The sequence below is a fragment of the Orbicella franksi genome, chromosome 11, assembly GCF_964199315.1.
Source record: "Orbicella franksi chromosome 11, jaOrbFran1.1, whole genome shotgun sequence".
Classification (NCBI taxonomy): Eukaryota; Metazoa; Cnidaria; class Anthozoa; order Scleractinia; family Merulinidae; genus Orbicella; species Orbicella franksi.
In genome coordinates this window covers 8,646,462-8,668,339 of record NC_138155.1, presented here as the reverse complement: position 1 = coordinate 8,668,339, position 21,878 = coordinate 8,646,462, and the positions used below count along the sequence as shown (strand labels likewise).

The following is a 21,878-nucleotide window of genomic DNA, read 5'->3' as shown; positions in this document are numbered from 1 at the left end:
GCCTATCAAGGCAAATATTTAGATCGGATTGACACTTTTTTCGGCGAGCCTATCGTTTTGGCTATACAAATAAGATCATTTTGATATCTGATGTTATAAAGAATAGGGACAGTGATCTTTTCAAAAGAATCACAAGTGACACTGGCCATGTATTATATGACTTGCTCCCACCCAAACGTAACAGAGCTCTTAGAGAAAGGGGCCATGACTTCATACTCCCTAAGGTAAAAACGGAACGATTCAAACTGGCTTTTGTAAATAGATGTCTTTTTAGATTTATTTCTTAAAATTTTTCTTGTAATACATATGATAGGTTTTATCTAGTTTACCTTAGTTTGTTATTGATTGTAAAGCCACACGTATGTTGTGACTGATTTCTTAATAAAGAGTTCTACTACTACTACTACTGGAACAAACAACTACTGCTTCAAATGTCTTTTAAAACAGATCCGCCCGGTAGTAAATTCTCTTTTGATTCATGTAGGAACCAAATAGAATCCAGTGATATACTAGACTGAAAAATTCAAATTCCAATAAAACTAAAACAATTCTATCTCCTCTCTGCCTTAGAAGAACGCATTTACAAGTAGATGTATTTCGAATACTAGCTGTCTTTTTAGATACCATGCGAACAAAAAAGTCCATCAAAACTGTAAAAATAGACTGTAAATTCCGCTATGTCGATTCTATTTTCCTCTACGTCCAATAAAGAAATTCTTTTAGCGTAATCTTTTTCAGAAAGCAGACAGAACAGGCTGATTGAATCCTCCAAACTTTAGTTTTACTAAACCTAAGTTCTAATCTATTTTATTATTTTAAACAGAATTGTAATTTAATGTATTGGAAAAAGAGTTTTAAAAATAGAATTAAATAGACTACAGTGTATAACCTGCAATGAGTTCTTGCCAAATAGCTTTTTTGTAAAATAAACTTAAATTAGTTTAATATTAATAAATAGTTAAAATAGATCTTATATATGCTTTGAACAGAGTGTAAATTTATATGCTTGGTTTCCTAAGGGAACTACCTTTGAAGATGGCTTTCATGGGGCCAAAAACTTGAAAAAACGCTCTAAATCTTACATCATTTATCAATGTACCGGTATCAAGATAAGGGCAGTTATTCAGCTTTTTGTAAGCTATTCATCTTGACCAGCTCACTTACCTACAATTTTGGCATTGTATGCCAATCCCACACCACACAAGTTGTTATTAACTGCTCCGGCTATAACCCCAGCACACATGTTGCCATGTCTAGGATCATCAACAACTTAGAATCATTATCATGATTTCTGATGTACATGTATTTCTTTCTTTCTTTCTCTTTTTTTTTTTTACATCATTCACAATTTATTAGTGTGGACAGGGGGTTGGGGCAGGAGCTCAGGAAAAGAGGGGGCAGAGTGGTATGAAAGAAAAAGGGCAGGAAGTGCGACTCTTAAGAGGGCAGGAAGCGAGAAGGAAATGAAAAATGCTAACTTTCTTCAGTTATTCGTTCATGAATTAGAATAGATCAGTATACAATTGAGTGTCGAAAGTAGTAAGGCAAATATTTTGGTTTTGACTTTGGTTTTACTATCAATAATGGTTTAAGATTGGGTGAGTAGTCTAATTGGTAAGTAACTGACTTGGTTTTGGTTTTGCGACACTCAATTGAAAAACTCTCTGTAATTATATATCACAACCATGAATCCAACAATGTTATGTGACTTGCACTTGCACCCATGAATTTGTAGCGTTCTATATTTCAGAACTTATGAACATTCATCCACAGGCTAGAAAACACAGCCTTACTTCTGGTGAAATTGTACACAATTTCTGTCCAGAACAAATTTAGTAACAGGACTGGGTGTCATCCAATTTGTTCTGAACTGCCCCTGAAGGGTTGTCCAACTTTGCTAATCATGCATTTGACTTACAGATCAAATTGGATTCCACAAAGTCCTAACTGTCATTTCTTTTAGCAACACCCCTATTCTACTAATAAAAGCTTGCTACTGATACATGCAAGTGCACTTAGCAATATGCTAGCTCCCATCTTTCAATATTTATGTGTATCAAGGTTAGTTTGATGTTGAGCTAGGAAAAACTTGTCTTGTTCATTTAAGAGTAAATTCAATCCCTATGTTGAGAAGATTTAATCATGCTACAGTTCACAGTTTGGGTAAATAAACACTTCAAAAGAGATGGTGCCAAAAAAGTGCATCTGTTCTCAAATAAGCATCCCCCTGGAAGGGGGGTACGCCCTGTATACAGTAGGTATATGTGTGGCCTCAAAGGGTATGGTTTTTCAGGTGTTTTGATCATAAAATAGGGTATTGATTTTTGCCATTTTGGTCATAAATAGGGTACTGTAGTTTTTTGCACTCTAAGACAGTATGCTTTTAAGATTAGAAGTTTACAGCAATAATTGCTGTAAACTTCTAATTAATTTAACACTGGTCTGAACTAGGAAACTAAATTATATTAAGCAGGCCTGAAACAGGGTATTGATTTAAGGATTGCATCATAAATAGGGTACCAAATTTTGGGTCGGGTCATAAATAGGGTGAGGAAAATCACAGATTTTGGTCTTAAATAGGGTAAGGGTTTCGGGAAGCGGGCAACCCACCCCCACCCAAAGTTTTGGGAAGTAGCACCCCTCCCCCTACCCTCAGGCCTGTCTCCAATTGTATATTACTTGAGCAGTACTGAAATTTGATCCAATTATTCTGAAGGTAGATCTTAAACAAAAACCAAACCAAAATAAGGCAAAAAACATACCCTGACAGTGTTCCTCCACTCGAAATTGGTACTGGATTATTTTCTACATAATCATAACTTGCAGATGCAACCTAGAAGAGAAGAAATATTTTTAAAACAAATATCTTTCTCAGATTCGCTGCTCTGTTTCCTATTTTCCTTTAACTTACGAGAAGACAGCTAAGATTATGAGGGATTTGATTTTGACTTTGAACACTATAAACAGAAGCATCATTATTTCATGTACATGTACATGAATCATATTGGTATACGACACAGCCGTCTTTGCTTGAGAGAAAGCTATCTAGACCCAGGCAGATTTTCTTTCAAAAAGTGTGTAAATGAGTGGAAAAAGTACAGGTGAGTGTTTAAAATATAATTTGCAGCCCAGTTGCTGAGATTGGTATGGGTGGCACTTTGGAAATCTTTGCCAGAATTTGTTTACTTTGCGGTGGAAATCTGCCATCGCGCGCCTTTGCCTAGTGCGACCGCAGGTTTTTCGCTTTAGCAAAAACTTTGCGAACCGGCAAAACATCAAGGACGCCGTAGTGCTTGGGTGGGGCAGGCAGATTTTCGAAAAGTCGAGCCAAACAATGGGAATCACAGTGGTAACTGTCAACGCTTGTCAGCGTAACATGAAAAACGATACGCGCGGGAAGTTCAGTTCTAGTTTGCGGTCTTTCATCATGAACGAACGAGGCTATTATTATAATTCCGCACAACTTCAAGGTCTTCAAGGTTTTTACGGCGATAGCATGGAATACCCGCAGTATGTTCCCGTCTAACATGACACGACTGGAAGAGGAACGCAGCCGAGCACTTCACATGCGAGCATTGCGCAGGAAAACACTCTACCGGAGAGGTCTATGCAAGCAAGTGCTTCACAAGCGTCGTCGTCTTCATCTTCCCAATCGTCTCCTGATCATGAACCCTCTTATGAAAGATGGTCAGATAACAAAAAAAAAAAAGCTAATCAACCTGTGGGCCGAGAATTTCGATCGCATCAACAGCAGTCAAGCCGCAAAGCTTGGGATGACATCGCCAAGCAAACAGATTTGAAATTTGGTACTGACAATTATCTCCCACTAGTGCGACCCTCCGTTTCTGTCTAAAAGTTTTCCTTTCCGGTTGCGGTTTCAAATTTTTGTGTTTTTTTAGCCGACAAAGATGAAAACTTTTCCCAAGTGCGACCCATACCAAAGAGGCAGATCAGAGCCATAATGGGCAACAAAAGTAATGGGACACTCGGCAGTCAAATTTGATTTCTGAGCACCTCGGTGAAAACATTTCTCTCCCTCCCCCTCCCCCCTTCCCCCCTTCTCCCTGAAACAATGTTGATTTTGCTATTTCAGATCAGACCCAGGAAAAAGAAAAAAAAGGGCCTAAAATTCAACATAAGGCAGATTGATATGCACACAGCTCTTCAATTGCTAGAACTCACAATCACCTGTACTGTTCACGACTGTCATTCTAACTGGTTCAAAAGAATCTAGATTAATGAATACCAAATTACCACTTAATGACCAAGTTTGGCATAATTACTGTATTAGTCAATTAGCTAACAAGTCTCCCATTTGCTATTCTCTGTAAAGCATATTATTAGGCCCAGATTTTACAAACTTGTTGAAAGTCTCAGTCTCATGTAGATGTTAAAGAAGGGTCTTCCATAAGCCTCAGATTTTGCCATTCACCACCCCCAGTGTTAATGTAAAGAGTGAAAGGAAACTCAACAATTCGAAATCAGTACATAATTAGATGATAGTTCAGGATGATTCCCATTAACTCCATCATCAAGTACTGCCACCAGAATTCCTCTCCCTGTGTACGTCGGCCAAACTGAAGTGATGTTGTATGTTGGATATTTAGGTCTCTCCTAAAATGAGATTCAAGGAACGATTCAACATAAATAAGAGAGATTTATAAATCATTTAATGATGTCTATATACAAGATGTAGCTTGGGTAAATTAAAACAGTTGACCAAACAAAGTATTGCATACTCCTACAGCAGCTGTAGTCCTATAGTCCTCTCCTTTTGTATTGCTTTTGATATCTACTTTTAGTCACTAGGACAAAAACAAATTATTTTTCAAAGCTGCTGGGTGCAGTTGCTTTGTCTGCACTCAGGGTTCAAAGTTATTAGTCACTGAACAGTTCAGAGCTGTTTCATATACATCTATTTTCTTCGCATTTTATTCAGCTATAATGAATACAGGGTGTAAAATTATTTTTAAAACTCTATATTTTAATTACTGCTAGCAGCTAAAATTAGCCAGACCTTTTTGTTGAAGACTCACCCTGCATGTGATTGACTGAACAAATTTAGTTGTTGCACTACTGAACTTTCTTGTTAGGAACTTAAAGTGGCTATGAACCACTCAACTTGGAAAATGGATCAGTAAGCACTGGCTGTTTTGATGCCACTGAACTGGGTTTTTAATGCATAAGGTCACACAGTAATGCAGGTAAAAATGAAATTCAGGTTAAAATGATTTTAACCTAGTTTGATTCTCAATTTCCTACATTGTCTTCTAACCCTAATTAATCATGATCCATGAATAATTAGGGTTATGAGACAAAGAAAGGAATTTCATTTTAACCTGAATTTAATTTTGACCTATAACATCTTATAAAATTCATACAATTATCATATATATTGAGCCAGAGAGGTGAAGAATGAAGCTAATGCGCACTGGCCTTGTCAAGAAATAGTACAAAATGTAACAGTAACAGATACATAAGGAGAATTGTGGTGCTGTAGATTAACATTCATGAAGTCATCCTTGTTCAAGATGTTATCACAAGGAAAATACGGCTTCTTACCTAATCACTACAGCTATTACGGTAAGCGTAGAACTGGCCAGATGCGTGACCAAATATTAAAATCCCTGTATTTTGGGTTTTCCTTCTCTAAGTTATATTTAACAATTATTCACCGAAGTGGAGGTAAATATCCATCACTTTCACCGACACTGAGGGTCAATAATTGTTTTAGTATATACCACACAAGCTAAATAATTAGCAGACCAAAACGTTATTTTATGTGTAACAAGCGGTCGGAAATTTTAAAATCTCTCACGCCGGCTGCTTGGAGGTGAATAGTACTTGCTAATCACCTCTAAGTTAACCAATCAGAGCGTGCGAAAAGCACTATTCACTTGTGTGGTGTATACTAAAATTATATATTTTGTGTTCTTCAATAATATTTCGGTGCCAAATCTTATTACTGACAGCTGCATTCTCTTTAGCTTAATTAGCCGAATTCCATTGTTTCACTCAACAAATATAAGGTTAAAAATGAAAATAAAATAATTTGAAAACAAAATAAAATCTATGTATGTATGTAGGTAGGTAGGTAGGTAGGTAGGTGGGTAGGTGGGTAGGTGGGTAGGTGGGTAGGTAGGTAGGTGGGTAGGTGGGTAGGTGGGTAGGTGGGTAGGTGGGTAGGTGGTTAGGTGGGTAGGTGGGTAGGTGGGTAGGTGGGTAGGTGGGTAGGTGGGTAGGTGGGTAGGTGGGTAGGTGGGTAGGTGGGTAGGTGGGTAGGTGGGTAGGTTGGTAGGTAGGTAGGTAGGTAGGTAATATTTTGCAAAAAGAATGGAGAGAAAGCTTTCTTACTTTTTAAGATAAAAAGAAAAACTATTTTTGAATTTCAGTGACCTCTTACGGCACGTGGACACCTCTAATTAAAATTCACCACCAGTTGTCACATGTAATGCGAATTGCGGTGTGACGTTTTATTTGTGCGCGCTGTTCTCGATCTGGTTGTTTCATCGCAAGTTAGCTTTCGTTCTTGTCAATTTTTTTTTTTTTTTTCATGTCAGGACGAAAACGCAGGAAAAGTTCTTGCCCATTTTGGACCCGCAGGTTCAGCCTCGAACAAGATCTTTGGCTCTGAGCGACCGTGGGTCGCACTCTAACCAAGAAGAATGGTTGAAGGAGCTCGAGGACACTAGTCCCGCCAATAAAGCTAAAGGGCAAAATACAGCAAGTGCTAGTCGCACGAAATTGCTGGAGAACGGACGCGATTCCAAAACTTCCAAAACGAGAGAGTCAAGCGTAGATGTAGATGTACACAATGTAGACCTCGAGATTTCCTCTTTTTGGCTTTACGAGGCATGGTTTCAAAAAGTGTCTGGAGAACGAAAAGCCTGAACTTAAGCAACATAATACCAATGCCGCCGACGAAATCTTTTAAGTAAAAGAAATCCCGGCAGTTTAACTTGTAGTTTGTCGCTTCTCGGACGATTTCACTCACGTTTCATTGCGACGAGTTTCGCGCCAGAATTGTAGTCATCTGTTTATTTCAAGTTGTCATAACCCATTGTTGTGGTAAACTGACCCATGGCGACAGCTGTCCGTGCGGGGGGGATTTTTAGCACCTATTCAAACCAATTTCATAAAAGATTTTTCTCTTTTTCTCCATAAAATAAAACTGCATATAAGGATGAACATTTTTAGTTCTTTCGATGGAATTGGCTGAAAATCGGCAGGTATGTTCCAAGATACCTCCTTCGAAAAAGGGTGTCGGGCTTTGTTTAATTTTGCTTCCGTTTCAAAGTTATGGCCTCTTTAGTAGAAGGAAACGTCCCCATTGAAAATATCAAACTTTAAGACGGTGTAGAAAAAAAAAAAAAAAAAAAAAAAACATCTGGATCGCAGATTCCCTTTTTGAGGGTGATGTGTGAGAAAACATTTTCGATGTTAATCGTGCCACTCCGATAATTCACGCGCGGAAGCGAACTAGTTTAAGAGAAGCAGTGTTTCTGGGTGTTTCTTTTAATATCACTGCGACAATCAATTTTTAGAAAATTTTAAAGATATTGTCGTATTCTACAACTATTAAGCTTTCAGAAAATGTACAGGTTGATGGGGTTTTCTTTCAAAGCGCTAGCGTAAGAGTGCGATTTCCAAACACTGTCAATCCACCTACCATGATACCTTAAAGGATATTGAGATGAGCAAGAGATGTACGCTTTAGTTGTATAGTAAGTGGAGAACCTGAAGTTCATGCTCAACTGACAACGTGTTCAATTTAAAATAATGTTTTTCATTTTGTTTTTTGGAATTTTGTTTTAATAAGGTTTCAAATAATTATAGACTTATAACAAACTGGAAAAAGGTTCATAAGGCTATCCAGTTGAAACTGTCCTTTTCGTTAAGTACAACATTAGTCTCACCAATTGTTGCTGTACCAATTTCCTCGAATTTGACAGCTTGACGTAAGCAACAGGGCTTATTTTTTTTAAGGAGAGGCCTTCGTTTACAACACGATTTGTATTGGTAATAGGACCGAGTGGAGTCCAATTCGGTCTGGTATCACAAGAGCTAGTGATGACAAAATCAGTTTATCATGAGTATGATTACAGACCACATTGGACGACACGAAGTCTTATTACCAATTAATCATAAAAATTACAATTTCCGAGAAAAGAAGAATAGCCAAGTTATGAAAGAAAGGGAAAATTTGCATTAAAATACCTACAAAGGAGATGTAAACACCGGGCCTACTACCGGCAATTAGGCGCTAAAAAAGCGCGCGCACCCACGTAACTACAACTTTGAATGTGATCGGCTCACTAAACTGTCCGATAACAAACTGTCCAATGACAAACTGTACAATAACAAACTGTCCGATAACAACTTGGCAAGTGAATTAGTGGAAAATAGGAGTTTTTTAAACCAATCATAATCGAGGAAATTGTAATTTTTATGATTAATGAAGAAAAGGCAGCATTGAAGGACTGTTTGTTGGAAGTGGAAATGGAATAATCAGCGCGGTTATTTATCTAAATATAACGTGAACTGAGCAGGTCCACTATAATATCAAAGCTCTCAACCTAAGCTAATCAAATACAACAGGTGTTAGGAGTTTGATTTCCTGTTTGCAAAAGTGTATACGCTCTCTATTCGGAGTTTTGAGGAGCTATTTAGGAACTTGACATTAGTGACGATATTTTAAGTAATCGAAATAGATATCCTGCTCAATATATGTGCTTGATTCTTATCTGTTAACGGAAATGGAGCTAATAATTTGCAAAATTTTCAGACTACACGGCGACAGGGTCAAGGTACATTTCAAAACTTTCGGTTGCTAAGGCGTAGATGTGATAAGAAGCAATTGTGAGAATTTTATCAAAGCTCTTTTCCTTTTCTTCGAAAAAACACGGCTTTATTTTGCTTTGAGCTGCTTCCAGTGGATGAGGGAACTTAATTTATAAACCATCACTTAGGTATGCGGTGAATTGGAAATAGAATTTAAGTAAATTATTGTCTCTTGTGCTGTATATGCATGTAAACTTGGCGAATGTATTTCTAAAACTTAAATGTTTCAATTGCTTAGTGACAAATCATATGAAAAGCGTTTTAAGCACGCGTTCTGCGTGCTTTGTATTCTTGACATTATTCAGATGAAGAGTGCTGTTAAGCAAATAAACGGGAAAAAAAAAAAAAAAAAAACTACAAGAAAGGGTTTTTGTCAACCGGTCACAAATACTGTAGCCCCCATAATGAGGCCATCAGTACTCAAACTTTCTCTTTCTGTTAGATCCTGACGCGAAAGTTCTTCAAACGACAATGGCCAGTATAGCCGACGACGGAAACAACACCACAATTCAAGAGTTTTTCTGCGGACACGGAATAAATGAATTTCATCAAAAGATATATTTTTCAGCATTTAATATTGTCACATGCATAACTGCATTTCTGGGAAATTTTGTGATCATTAATGCTCTCGAAAAGGTGTCATCCCTTCATTCGCCATCAAAACGTCTATTTCAATCTCTCGCGAGCACAGACCTTTGTGTTGGCCTCCTTACACAACCTCTCTACATTTATTCCACGTTGATGCCTCCGTGGCCAGCAGACTCCGAAGGCTGTTTCTACACGCTTACCTTTTCCGGCTTTCCGCTGCGCGTAACAGGATTTGCGTTTTGTAATGTGTCATTGCTTACAACAACCGCAATAAGTGTGGACAGACTGCTGGCTCTGTTTATGGGGATAAAATACAGAAGGGTGGTGACTTTGACGCGGGTACACGTTTTTATTGTTTTTTCTTGGCTTTTTGCTTTTTCTATTGGGTTGCCATCATACTTCTATACGCTACGTGGCACCATTTCCTTAAGCTGTATTATAGCTTTACTGTGTGTGGTTACCTCCACAATCTGCTACATGAAAATTTATCTCAAGCTTCGCATCCACCGTGCAACTGTACACAGAATAAATTGGCCGGGAAAGGTATTGCAATAAATGTTTCACGCTACAGGAAGACAGTGTCCAATGCATTGTGGGTCCAATCGACATTATTCGTTTGTTATCTTCCATATGGTATATTAACAGTAAAATATCTTCTCACTGGAGTGGATTTAAAATCTGATCCTGCCTGGCATGCCACATTATGTCTGGTCTTCTTAAACTCATCCCTTAACCCATTTCTGTACTGTTGGAGGATGCGGGAAGCGAGGCAAGTAGTAAAGGTCTTGGCGAGAAAGTGCTGGTGCTTCGCAAATTAGCTCTCGGACGTACAAGTAAACTCATAACCCCACCTTGGTACAAAAGGGTGAAACCTCTTCTCTGAGTTTTCGTTCTGTTAAGGCACAGCTTGCTCCATAATATCACACAATTTTTGTTGGTAAAGACGTCAAATGACATCAAATGATGTCATTTGATCCGCTATGTTCTTCGCGACTATAGGAGTGCCTATCGCTTAAGGAATACTAAAAAAATATAGCTCTTCCACAACCTCGCTCTGATTATCGAACGAGACTTTTTTTTTTTGCGTAGTAGAGTTCAGTTATTGATACAACTTACGTATAGAACTAAGACTAAACTAAGTCGTCACAGTTTAAGTCATTTACATTTTTGTACACGGCCGCCATGAAAAGCAGTTGTTATTTCGTTTGGAATTTTTATTCTATGATTTTAGTTAGGGAGAGAGATAGTTAGGTGAGTATCATAAATGGGCTGATGAAAATGCCGTGGACAAGTAAAGTTATCGTACCTTAATGAAGAAAACTGGAATAGAGAATTAAGTAAACATAACTTGATTTTTGACCAGACCAAAGCAACATGAAATTGCTTCGCCTCGCTTGTTCGTCCGATGAGAATGTTTTTCGAAACGTACCACAAATTGAAAGCAATCATTTTATGTTATATTAGCGTAGTTTGTTGTGAATAATTACATTAAGTTATTTAATGTAGTTTATTGTATTTATTTTTTTCCAATCGGTGCCTGTTGAATTACAATATGGCGTGTTTCATATTCCCTTAAATTATTTGCTGATACTGTAATACCCGCATATGAGAACCTAATTTTTATAAATCTATCAGGCTAGGATTTCCATTTTGACCCCTCAAGAAAAATGGGTTCTTATATTACTACTATTCATAAATCAAACAACACAAGCTCTTATCAGTGGGCAATGAAAACAAGTCAAACCCCTTCCACTGAATGGGCAACCTTCGGGACTCAGTAATTTTACCAAGCGTTCTAAACTAATTTGTTCTAAAATAGTTAAGCTTTCTTTCATTGACGTGATCCGTTGGTACAAAAGCATTGAGGGAAATAAAATAACTGAAAGTAGCGTTTGTATTACTTTAGATCGCTGTGATTAAGAAGTGATGAAGAGTTGTTTGAAGTTTACTGGAAAAGGAATAATGAATTACCAATTAATTAAACTTCTATGACAGTGATCAAAGAAATTGTCAATAATTTCGTGTTAATAATAATAAACAAAGGCTGCGAGACACTTAACTTGTAGGTCTCTTTCAATGTAAACTGTGAAAGCGGCTACGAATATTATAAATTGAAGTAAATTAGGCCATGTCCGATATATCAATATTCAAACATGGCTCCGAGGCCTTCAGGACAAAAGTCGCATTTGTTTTATTTTATTTATTTTATTTTATTTTATTTTTCTATCCCTCAATTACTAAAAGAGACTTGGATAAAAAGAAAACATTACCACTTTTACAGGTTTGTCCTGAAAGCCTCAGAGCCATTTTAGAATATCGATATATCGAGCCTGACCTATTAATCCAAAAAGGAAATGAAATGCATAAAGGTACTGACTCTGCAATGCTGCTCAAGAAAACAATAGGGGACAAGTTTTGATAAAGCATCAAAACTTGGCATGTCAAAACATGGTTGCTATGTCAATGTCAAATAAATTGTGCTACAAAACTTTTCGTGACGCATAAATGGACAGCAGCTGAAAGTTTGAACATCAGAAACTATAATTATCCTTAGCTCAATATCACGTGGGAAAGATTTATTGGGGTGGTATCCATCCACACAAAACCTCCACCCACGCCTGCAGGGCACCTGATCAATATTATAATTTATATTCAGAGTAAACAACTCAAATGATTGGCTGGGCACGACAGGTGGTTTCGATCTAAACAGGAAGTCTTTTTTTTTTTTTTTTTTTTTTTTTTTTATGGGAAGGGGTAACCACAAGAGATTTTTATTTGCAATTCAAATACAAACGTTACTCACCAACTTGGCGTTTAACAGCAAAATACGCAACCGGACCTGGTTGTCTCGGATCGGCCTTGTCATGCACGCCTTGTTTAGCACCAGCTCAACAAAAGAAATAGCTTTTGCAACAGGCGAAATGACTGGAGATCAGTGTCTGGATGAAATTGAGAAAAATAATCTATTTTACGCTAGGTAGAACATAGTAATTCTCCTCGCATATTGCACAGTAACATTTTTTTGATATTACAAGTCTACCATAAGATAGAATCAATGGCTTAAGATTCCTTTTTATCAGGCAAAAAAGGAAACAGTTTAATAATTGTGAAGGATTGAAATATAAGGGGAAAAAAATTGTTAATAGTTTAATCGTTTAAGAAGTGGGTTAAAACCAAAAGGGTCATGCATTGTATAAAATAGATAAATAACTCGAAGCATTCAAAAGCGATTTTTGCTGCAACGAATAGAATCAGGAAAACTTCAAATATTTACGTAGGCATTAAATAAAATGACAATATCATACGCAAATAAAATTACACAAAACACTCATTAGTTATCTCCCTTTAATAAGTTAAATAATTGAAAACGTATTATATAGGAGCGTGGATGGCATGACTATATTTTCAAAGTTTAGAAACTGCCGGCACGAACAAGCAACACCTCTATTTAGGGAAAGATTGGGAGTAATTTACTCGTTTTTAAATTTTAAGTTTGGACTTTCAAAAGTTAAAGTCAGATCTTCAATACAATTTAATTGTCTCTACTTGTCTTAATTTAAGACAAACTTTATCCAAGATTTTGTTTGTCTTTAATTCTATCAAAGCGGACCGAATCTTGATTATCGCGTTTTCAATTTCAAGATCGCTACTTGCCACGTAAGGAGCAAATTTCTACTTTGATGCCTTGCTCTTGACTCCAGCGTGTTATTTTAAATCGAAATTTTTAACAAGTTCATTTGACATGAATGTTGCGTTTATTCAGTTTTGTGCTACGTGTTTCTAGATAAACTCAACTAAGAATACAGCTAATAACTGACTGGTTAATTAATTGTTATTGTTTGATAAAGAAGCATTGCGGAAAGTAGTGTGAACTATCGTTTCCCCTTTTATCTCTCATTTTTTTCAGCCTGAATTTGTTTTATTTCAAAATACTTTTAATTATAGACAACGCCGTGGCCGTTAGACAATGGAATTTCTAACGCAAACATCGCAAACTGTATAAAGTAAAACGAGAACAAAGCAGAAGAGCCTGAAAATAGTATATCTAGAATCCGCCAAATCAATCGAGTGGTACCTTTTGTGCTAAAACGGACACAGAATTTAAAATATGCAACGAAATCAAGCATTTCCGGTGTTGTTGCTCAAGAAAAAAACACTCGAAATGTATCATTATTATTCATGCAATGATATTGATGAGTAATAAATCGCATTGTTATGTAGGGAGGTGCTCAATGACATTGCAGTTTTGTCAAGAAGGGCAAATTAAAAATTACAAATTTATCGTTCACACTTGCCTTTCACCTTGGTATATTATTGTTTGGAAAAAAAGGTAGGTGTTTTGCAATGAATGTTAGTCCATAGCAGACTTGAAAGCTTTAAACAAGGTTGCATGGGACTAAGTAAGTAGGAAAAAAACCTCTTGTTCCGTCAAAGCTCAAGGCAAATAGAAATGCAAATAGATTCCCTGAGTATTACCGTTGTTTGTACACCTGTTCTTAAACTTGACCGTGTCATTTATCTCCGTATAAGCTCCTGGTCCATAGCAACAATCCTAACTAGAACTACAATTCCTTATTTTCTGTCAGGATCGGACAGATATCAGAGAGGGTGAAACATCAACCTCCAACATTACATGTCCTTGGGGCTTTGATACAGGACTTAAGGAACATTAACCACCGTGGAAACTATCGAAAGAACAAGAATTGTAACAGGAAAATGGCAAACCAAACTGGAAGGGAGAATGGCACGACAATTCAAGATTTCGTTTGCAAGATAGTTGACACTAATGCAATACCTTGGGAACGAAAATTCATTCTAGCGTTCAACATGTTAACCTCCATCACCGCATTTTTGGGGAATTTTTTGATCATTATTGCGCTTCGAAAGGTGTCGTGCCTTCATCCGCATTCCAAACTTCTCTTTCGTTGTCTAGCGTGCACCGATCTCTGTGCGGGCCTTATTACACAGCCTCTCTACATCGCTTCTCGTTTGTATTTTCATTCGCCTTGCTATCGTGTTTTGTCCTTCCTCGTGAACACGACATTCACAGTTTTTGGTGGAATATCCATGTTTACTGTGACTGCCATTAGTGTGGACAGACTTCTCGCGTTGATGTTGGAACTAAGATATAGAAGAATAGTAACCTTGAAAAGTGTCCGTGTCTTGGTATTTGTGTTTTGGTTATCCAGCACCGCCGCTGCAATGATGTTCTTTTACGACAGAGCTGTTGCCACAGGTATCGCCAGCTTGGGTCTCATATTGACCACTTGTGCCTCGATCTTCTCTTACACGAAAATCTTCCTCACAATGCGACAACAACGATCTAAGGTACAAAACTATTCACACCAACGTAAACCAGACGGGGGAGGAATTCCACTGAATAGGGCACGGTATAGAAAAACGGTGTCCAGTGCACTATGGGTGCAAATGACGTTACTGCTATGTTATATTCCATACGCTATAACTGTTGCAATATTTGCAGTCACTGGGTCAGTTACGCCATCCCTTGACCTTACGTGGCATTTGACGCTTTCTTTATTCTATTTTAATTCAACACTGAACCCATTTCTTTACTGTTGGAAAATAAGGGAGGTTAGGCAAGCAGTGAAGGGCACAATCAGAAAGCTTAACTGTTTATCGAGTTAAATATGTCGCATACCGATGTTTCGAAAGAAAGTAATTTAGCAGTCCAATTTCATAATGTAAAGCTAATTATGTGACTGCAAAATGACATTGTCGTTTATAACCAGACTAATAGACTTTCCTCCAATTGGAAACTAGTACCATGCCGAGTCCCTTATCTTGCGTGCTCGTTGTTTTATGACGTAATGCACATCAAAAGCCGTGATCCTTTAATTTCCTTTTGGCTTGTAAAGAAATACATTGAGTTTCTATTTTTCTTGCAAATAATTTGATTAATCAAAACTGTAACAAAATTCTCGAACGTGATTGGCCATCAGTAGCCCGATTTGAGCATTAGGCTGATTTAGCAAGAGAACGGGAACGTCACTTGACGACGGCGCGCGCAGTACAAATACCCATATATGGTCAAATTAGAACATGATCCAGGTTATTCCGCGCGCCCTGCAGTCGTCATCTGACCATATTTGGGTATTTGTACTGCGCACGCCGTCGTCAAGTAACTTTCCCGTTCTCTTGCTAAATCAGCCTAACAATTGGACAATGTACGCGTCGTGCTTGTCATTGGACAGTGCTTGTCATTTTGCGCGCGTTGTTGCGGTGCACTTTATTGAGTAAACTGCTGTGTTTTTCAGCATTCATAACGACGTTAAATCGTTCAGCGCTCAATCGATGGTTTGTTCGTTTCTCGAATTTTGTCGTAGTTTTGATTAATTGGTAACAGGGCATCGCGTCGTCCAATTCAGTCTGTAATCACAATCGTGATTAACAAATCGGACTCCCGCTTCGCGGTCGTCCGATTTCGTTAATCACTCGTATGATTACAGACCGAATTGGACTCCGCTCAGTCCTATTATCATCATTAATTTCATTTGCACTGCCTAACATTCGCTACCCTAACTGCGAACTAAGTTGTAGAGTAGACTATCGGGCGAAATTAGGACCTTATATACCATCACTGCATGGGTAGTTTGGAAAATCGTATTTGCAATTATGAACTAAGTAAATGATGGGAGATGATGACAATTGCTGAATTTGCATTCTTTGTAACTCATAACGCAATTCATTTTTCCGATTCGTTTTGTTTATTTAGGTTCTTAGGTTTTACCGAGGCTTCAAACAGTTAATAAATTGTCGCCGATAAGTAGAGGGGTGTGTCCCACTGATAGGTTAATAAAGCTTTCATTGATTGATTGATTGGGTATTTGATTGATTGATTGTTTCTTACCTGTAAAAGTACAAGTATCTTTTGGTATCAATGGCGCAAGTAAAGACCAAATGAGATAACGAAGACCTCCTCCGATCAAAGCTGGTCAGAACCTAACTATAGGGATGTTTCAGTTAAATCAAATTGACTTCATATTTAATGCTTTTTAAAACATCCAAAGCAAAAATCACTAGTGTGTTCTCAGAAGGACTGCTATTCATAATAAAAGTAATTCATCACATTCAGAACTTTCTTGCCATCAGAAAAACAACTGAGCCTCTGACACGATCTTCTGGATGAAAAAAGTGGCTTAAAAACGTCTCTTTGGCGAGCCATCGACTCATTAAAAAAAAAAGGTTTAGGGATAACAATCTAAAGGGACATTAAGACTTCTAACAGTAAACTGAGAGAAGGACGAAGAATGGCGAACTTACCATCAGATGAAAGCAGCACGGCAACTCCTGACTTATTTTTCACGACAGGTTCATGTGCAGCGCATCAAAAACTACTTATTTTAGCAGTGAACATTTCTTTATCTGTCACTGCATTTCTTGGAAATGCTCTGAATATTGTTGCGCTTCAAAAGGTGTGGACTCTTCATTCGCCATCAAAGATTTTGCTGGGTTGTCTTGCCGGCACCGATCTCTGCGTGTGTCTCATCACATCGCCTCTTTTTGTAGCACATACAATTTCCGAAGAATAGTCCATGCTTTATCACTATCTTTCTACACTTTTTAATAATTTCAGCGTGATTTTGGGTGGACTATCTCCGTCAAAAATAATTGCCACAAGTGTAGACAGACTTTTCGCCCTGTTGTTGGGATTGGGATACAGACACCTCGTGAAAAAAAAAAAAAAAAAAAATATATATATATATATATATATATATATATATATTGATTGTGACTTAAGCCGGCTATAAAAATCAATATTTGACCAACAGTTGCAAAACTTTGCTACCTCATGTGAAATACTTTGTGGCAACATATTCCTAAGACCCGTCATTGTACTCCACACTTATGTTTCTATGGCAACGGTATTTTGACTGGCATTTTTCCAAACTGATTTGGATTCTTTTTTTAATTCATTAACAACATTAACTTTTATTCATTTATGTTTGTAATCACCACAGGATATGGCTGGCTTTTTTAATTTTCTACCTCATGTTGTTTATCTCAGGGACCACGTTTTTAGACATTTATATTCTAATAAACTTTAATGTTCATTTCCATTGTTAGCATATTCGTGAAATTACTGTGAAGAGGGGAGGATAAGTGTTTGCATCATAAGAAAGATTAATGACATTTGCGACCAACGCAAAAAGATTTGTTATCTGCTGAGGCAATACAACGCGCCTTAAATACTCACTCAAATATCAACGATGAACATTTTGAATATAATGGTATATTCTGGTCCATTCGAAAACGATTGTATTGCTTATTAGGAGTCTATTAACACATGACACCTTTTGTGTGTGTTTTGTTGGTGTTGTTGTTGTTGTCGTCGTTGTTCTACAAGCAAATGAGCTAAAACGTTTAAAGTTTTTATTAACAATGGTATTATCAGCTATAAAAATTGAGCCATTGAAACGTAAGGGAAGAAAGTCCAGTGTAACAAAAAAAAAAAAAAAGGGACGTGATTTTCTTTACTGTTTTCGAACACTCGAGTATTCGAATCTTCTCTAAATGTTATTTATAATTGAGCAGGCTGGGAACAGCTGACATGTCTCACGTCTCATGTCTCATGTCTCATGTCTCATGTCTCATGTCTCATGTCTCATGTCTCATGTCTCATGTCTCATGTCTCGTCTCATGTCTCATGTCTCATGTCTCATGTCTCATGTCTCATGTCTCATGTCTCATGTCTCATGTCTCATGTCTCATGTCTCATGTCTCATGTCTCATGTCTCATGTCTCAAAAAAGTCGAGTGTTATATCAAGTAAAAAAGACAGCTTGTGCTTGAGAGGAAAGAAAAGAACCAAGATCATGTTTAGTATTTAGTGTCCGTAACTGCTTTAATCTAACATTACTTTTTGGTATGTCTCCTACCATAATCAAGTGACTGATGCAGACAACAGGAAAACATTGGATAACTTACTGCAAATGGATTATGTTGTTCATTGTCGATGTAAGCCTTATCACCTGAAGCGGAAGGCTGATAACGCTACTTATATCCCTGAATTACGAATTTTATCTATAATACTAAGAAAACAAAGACTAACGCACTGCGGCACGGAACACAAAAGAAGCATGGTTATATTTTGCATGCATGTTTAAAAGACGCCCAAATATATGTACGTCATCCTAGCCAATGTTAATAATTTTCAGAGAAGACAGACCTCGAAAGTAATTGCACGGACTTTCAAGATTTAACGACTAAGAAAAGATAAGCTCTAAAATGTTGGGTTCTTTGATCGTTGTTAAAACAGCAAGACAACACAAGTTGTCAGCAACCGAAATGAAATGAAATGACAGATTTATATTTGCATGTGTTCGGCAGCATTTCTCTGCCAATATCGCAAATTTGTAGTAGCTTTTGGTCTTACTTTTTCTTACTTCATGACTCAATGTTCTTAAAATGAATCAGGTACTATTTATCACTAAAAGCAATTTCCTTGGAAACGTTTTGCTTTCTACCAACCAGAAAAGACCTACTACCCGCTGGACGACGCATTAGAAGAATGTTGGAAACATCTTCATGACAGATTGCGGACTCCAACAAAAGGAGTGACAAAGATACAGGAATATCAACACTAACACAAGCTGAAAGAAGAACGAAAAAATGGCGAACTCAAACTTAACCGAAGGAGGAAACTGCACTACTCTGTGTAGGTCGGGTCTCAGTGGAACACATCAAAAGATTGTGTATTCGACAGTCAACAGTACGCTAGCTTTAATTGCATTTTTGGGGAATGTTTTGATCATTGTTGCTCTTTAAAAGGTGTCCTCTCTTCATCCCCCATCAAAACTTTTGCTGGGTTGCCTAGCAACCACGGATCTTTGTGTGGGTCTCATTACGCAGCCTCTGCATGCTGCCTTTTTGGCGTCACCAGAAGACTCCAAAAGTTGTTACTATCTTTCCATTCTTTTTAATTTCTTGGGTGTAATTTTCGGAGGGGTGTCTCTATTAACACTGATTGCAATAAGTGTAGATAGACTTCTCGCTCTTCTCTCGGGGTTAAGATACAGACAAATGGTAACCTTAAGACGTGTGTGGATTGTTGTCGCCTTATTTTGGCTTATTTGCCTTGAAGTTGCAATAATATTATTTTTTAACTTTCGTATTACTATATCCATCATTTGTATAGCGATGTTATTCTGCACAGTAACGTCGTTTCTCTGTTATACGAAAATCTACCTGACGCTTCGCCATCACCAAGCACAGGTACAAGAAAATGTCCACCAAGGTCAAACAAACGGGGGAAGAACTTCGTGGAACATAGAACGGTACAAAGGGACTCTGTCTAGTGCATTATGGGTACAAATTGCATCAGCGGTTTGTTATCTTCCATTTGCTATCGTAGCTACGATATTTAACAACAAAGAAATGCACACAGATTACTTGACCTATCTTTGGAAGCAGCAATATCTCTTGTATTGTCCAACTCATCTGTAAACAGATTTCTGTACTGCTGGAAGATGAAGGAAGTGAGGCAAGGAATGAAGGTCTCGATCAGACATTTTTTGTGGTTTCTCATGTTAACTATACAATGCCCTAGTTCTCAATGCGACTTGTCCTCGGTGTTTCCGGGATTCAACGCTTATTAGTGCGCAGTACTATATTGGCGCTTACTACAACAGAGTTTCACAGGGTACTGGGGAGAGTTTTAAACTTTAATCAATCGATACCTGACACCATCACATGAAATATCACGTTGTAATTGGCCATTTCATCAAGTTTATTGCTTTTAGGGTAAACAGAGACCAAGTGATGGACTTAAAAACATGGTTCAAAATTAATCCTGTAAAAAAAAGATAATTACACGTATAATTACATGCCAAGGATTATTATTAGGGAAAAAAATAATAAATTTTATTTGTGAAGCGTGAGAACACAAATCTTTTACGAAAATCCAACGATTCAAACACTTATCCCTACCCTGAAGCAAAAGATGCTCTATTGCGGAGACCTAATGGTTATAAGTGAAAGCTACCGGCGATTTGCGTGGGTCTTTCAGCTCAATATCAACTCCTGCCTTGACAACATAACAGTTTCTCATTATTTTTATTAACATGGCCAGAGCACTATTTTAAATATAGTATTACCTTTTTGTTGTGTAGTTGGTGTCTTTCGGTTCGATTCATTTTTTTTTTATTTTTTTATCTCAGGATGTATAAAAGACTTTCTTTGCCGGACCAAACACCCATAATACAGGATTAAAGCGGCTTTGAATTCTCTCTAAATGCAAATCGGGATTATTCCTCACTCTTTAATACTTAGTTCCGCTCCACCCTACAACGAAAAAATTTGAAAAAGCAACAATCATCACTCGTTTTTAATTACTGTTTGAGGAAAACTTGGGCTTGGAAATCCCATGATTATCGTGGCGACATCGTTTTCGAGAAGCTCCGTGTTTAAAATGTTTTCCGTTCACACTGAAACGAAAAGCCGGAGTTTTCCAATTCCTCCGATAAGAAGAACGTTTTCGAAAAGCTCTGTTTTTGTGACAGATTAGTATGGATGGTAGGCCTAACAGTAAAAACAAAGCTGCTTTTTCAAATTTCTCCGGCCTGGCGTGGGTGGCGCTGAAGAAACATCAACTTTCTACTTGGGCGGCTCCTTGCATGGATCCTTTGGTCTCGATCGAGCTTGCCTTTTTGGTTATTATACCTTTTTTTTTCGTTTATTTATCCATTTATTTATTTATTTATTTATTTATTTATTACTTTGGGTAGTATTCTTTTTTGATAATTGAAACCCAATAAAGCTTAAAAAAAAAAGACTGACGTCATATTTTTTTTAAAATTTGCACTCGCAACTAAGTTTATTAATAATTATCTTTCATAAAACAAAATAAAATATACCACAATTATCTAATTATCAAACAACCGTGGGATTAGTGTGATATCCCTCTTGATCAAGGTCAAGATAAACTTTATAATCCAAACTCTAAGGCTTATATCACTTTCCATGCCAAAAAGTTCCTGTTAAGAACTGTTCAAATATCACAATTGCATTTGCATATAACTGTATTAGTTTGTCTCCTTATCTAATGGGATACTGTGCTATATATAACCAGCATTAGATAAATATGGCTACAGCCTTCAGATCACATAGTACTAGACATTAATTTTTGCGATATGCCGTCTTTGCCTACCAGATAAGCGATCCCTGGCATGATTTTTCTTATTACCTGAAAGACCTCAGGACATTGTCTACTGTCTAATAAGTAAAACATTATTTACTGTCACAACAATACTCTAAGAAATTTGAATAATAATGCTAACATTTAGTTTTCTTTCTTGCGGCTTTCTTTTTTAATTAAAATTAACTCTAAACTGGAAAATTAAGCGAGACTTACCTGGAAGTTGAAGTTTGACTGAAATTCTACCGTGGCATTTGCAGGAATGAGGAGGTCACGTGAGATAGCAAGCATGTGAT

General features: G+C 37.3%; 1 protein-coding gene and 1 pseudogene across 1 annotated transcript in view; one reads left to right on the top strand and one right to left on the bottom strand.

Moving 5' to 3' along the window:
* The window catches only part of LOC145502054 (proprotein convertase subtilisin/kexin type 4-like), a 297,387-nt gene that overhangs the window by 5,867 nt on the left and 269,642 nt on the right, over positions 1 to 21,878 (bottom strand). Inside the window, exons 4-6 of the mRNA XM_081481351.1 lie at positions 4,489 to 4,614; positions 2,578 to 2,833; positions 1,165 to 1,269 (exon numbers count right to left, since the gene is read on the bottom strand). Of these exons, the coding sequence (XP_081337477.1) occupies positions 1,165 to 1,269; positions 2,578 to 2,833; positions 4,489 to 4,614 (487 nt within the window). The remainder of the gene's footprint in view (positions 1 to 1,164; positions 1,270 to 2,577; positions 2,834 to 4,488; positions 4,615 to 21,878) is intronic.
* On the top strand, positions 16,637 to 21,080 carry LOC145502493 (melanocortin receptor 5-like; annotated as a pseudogene).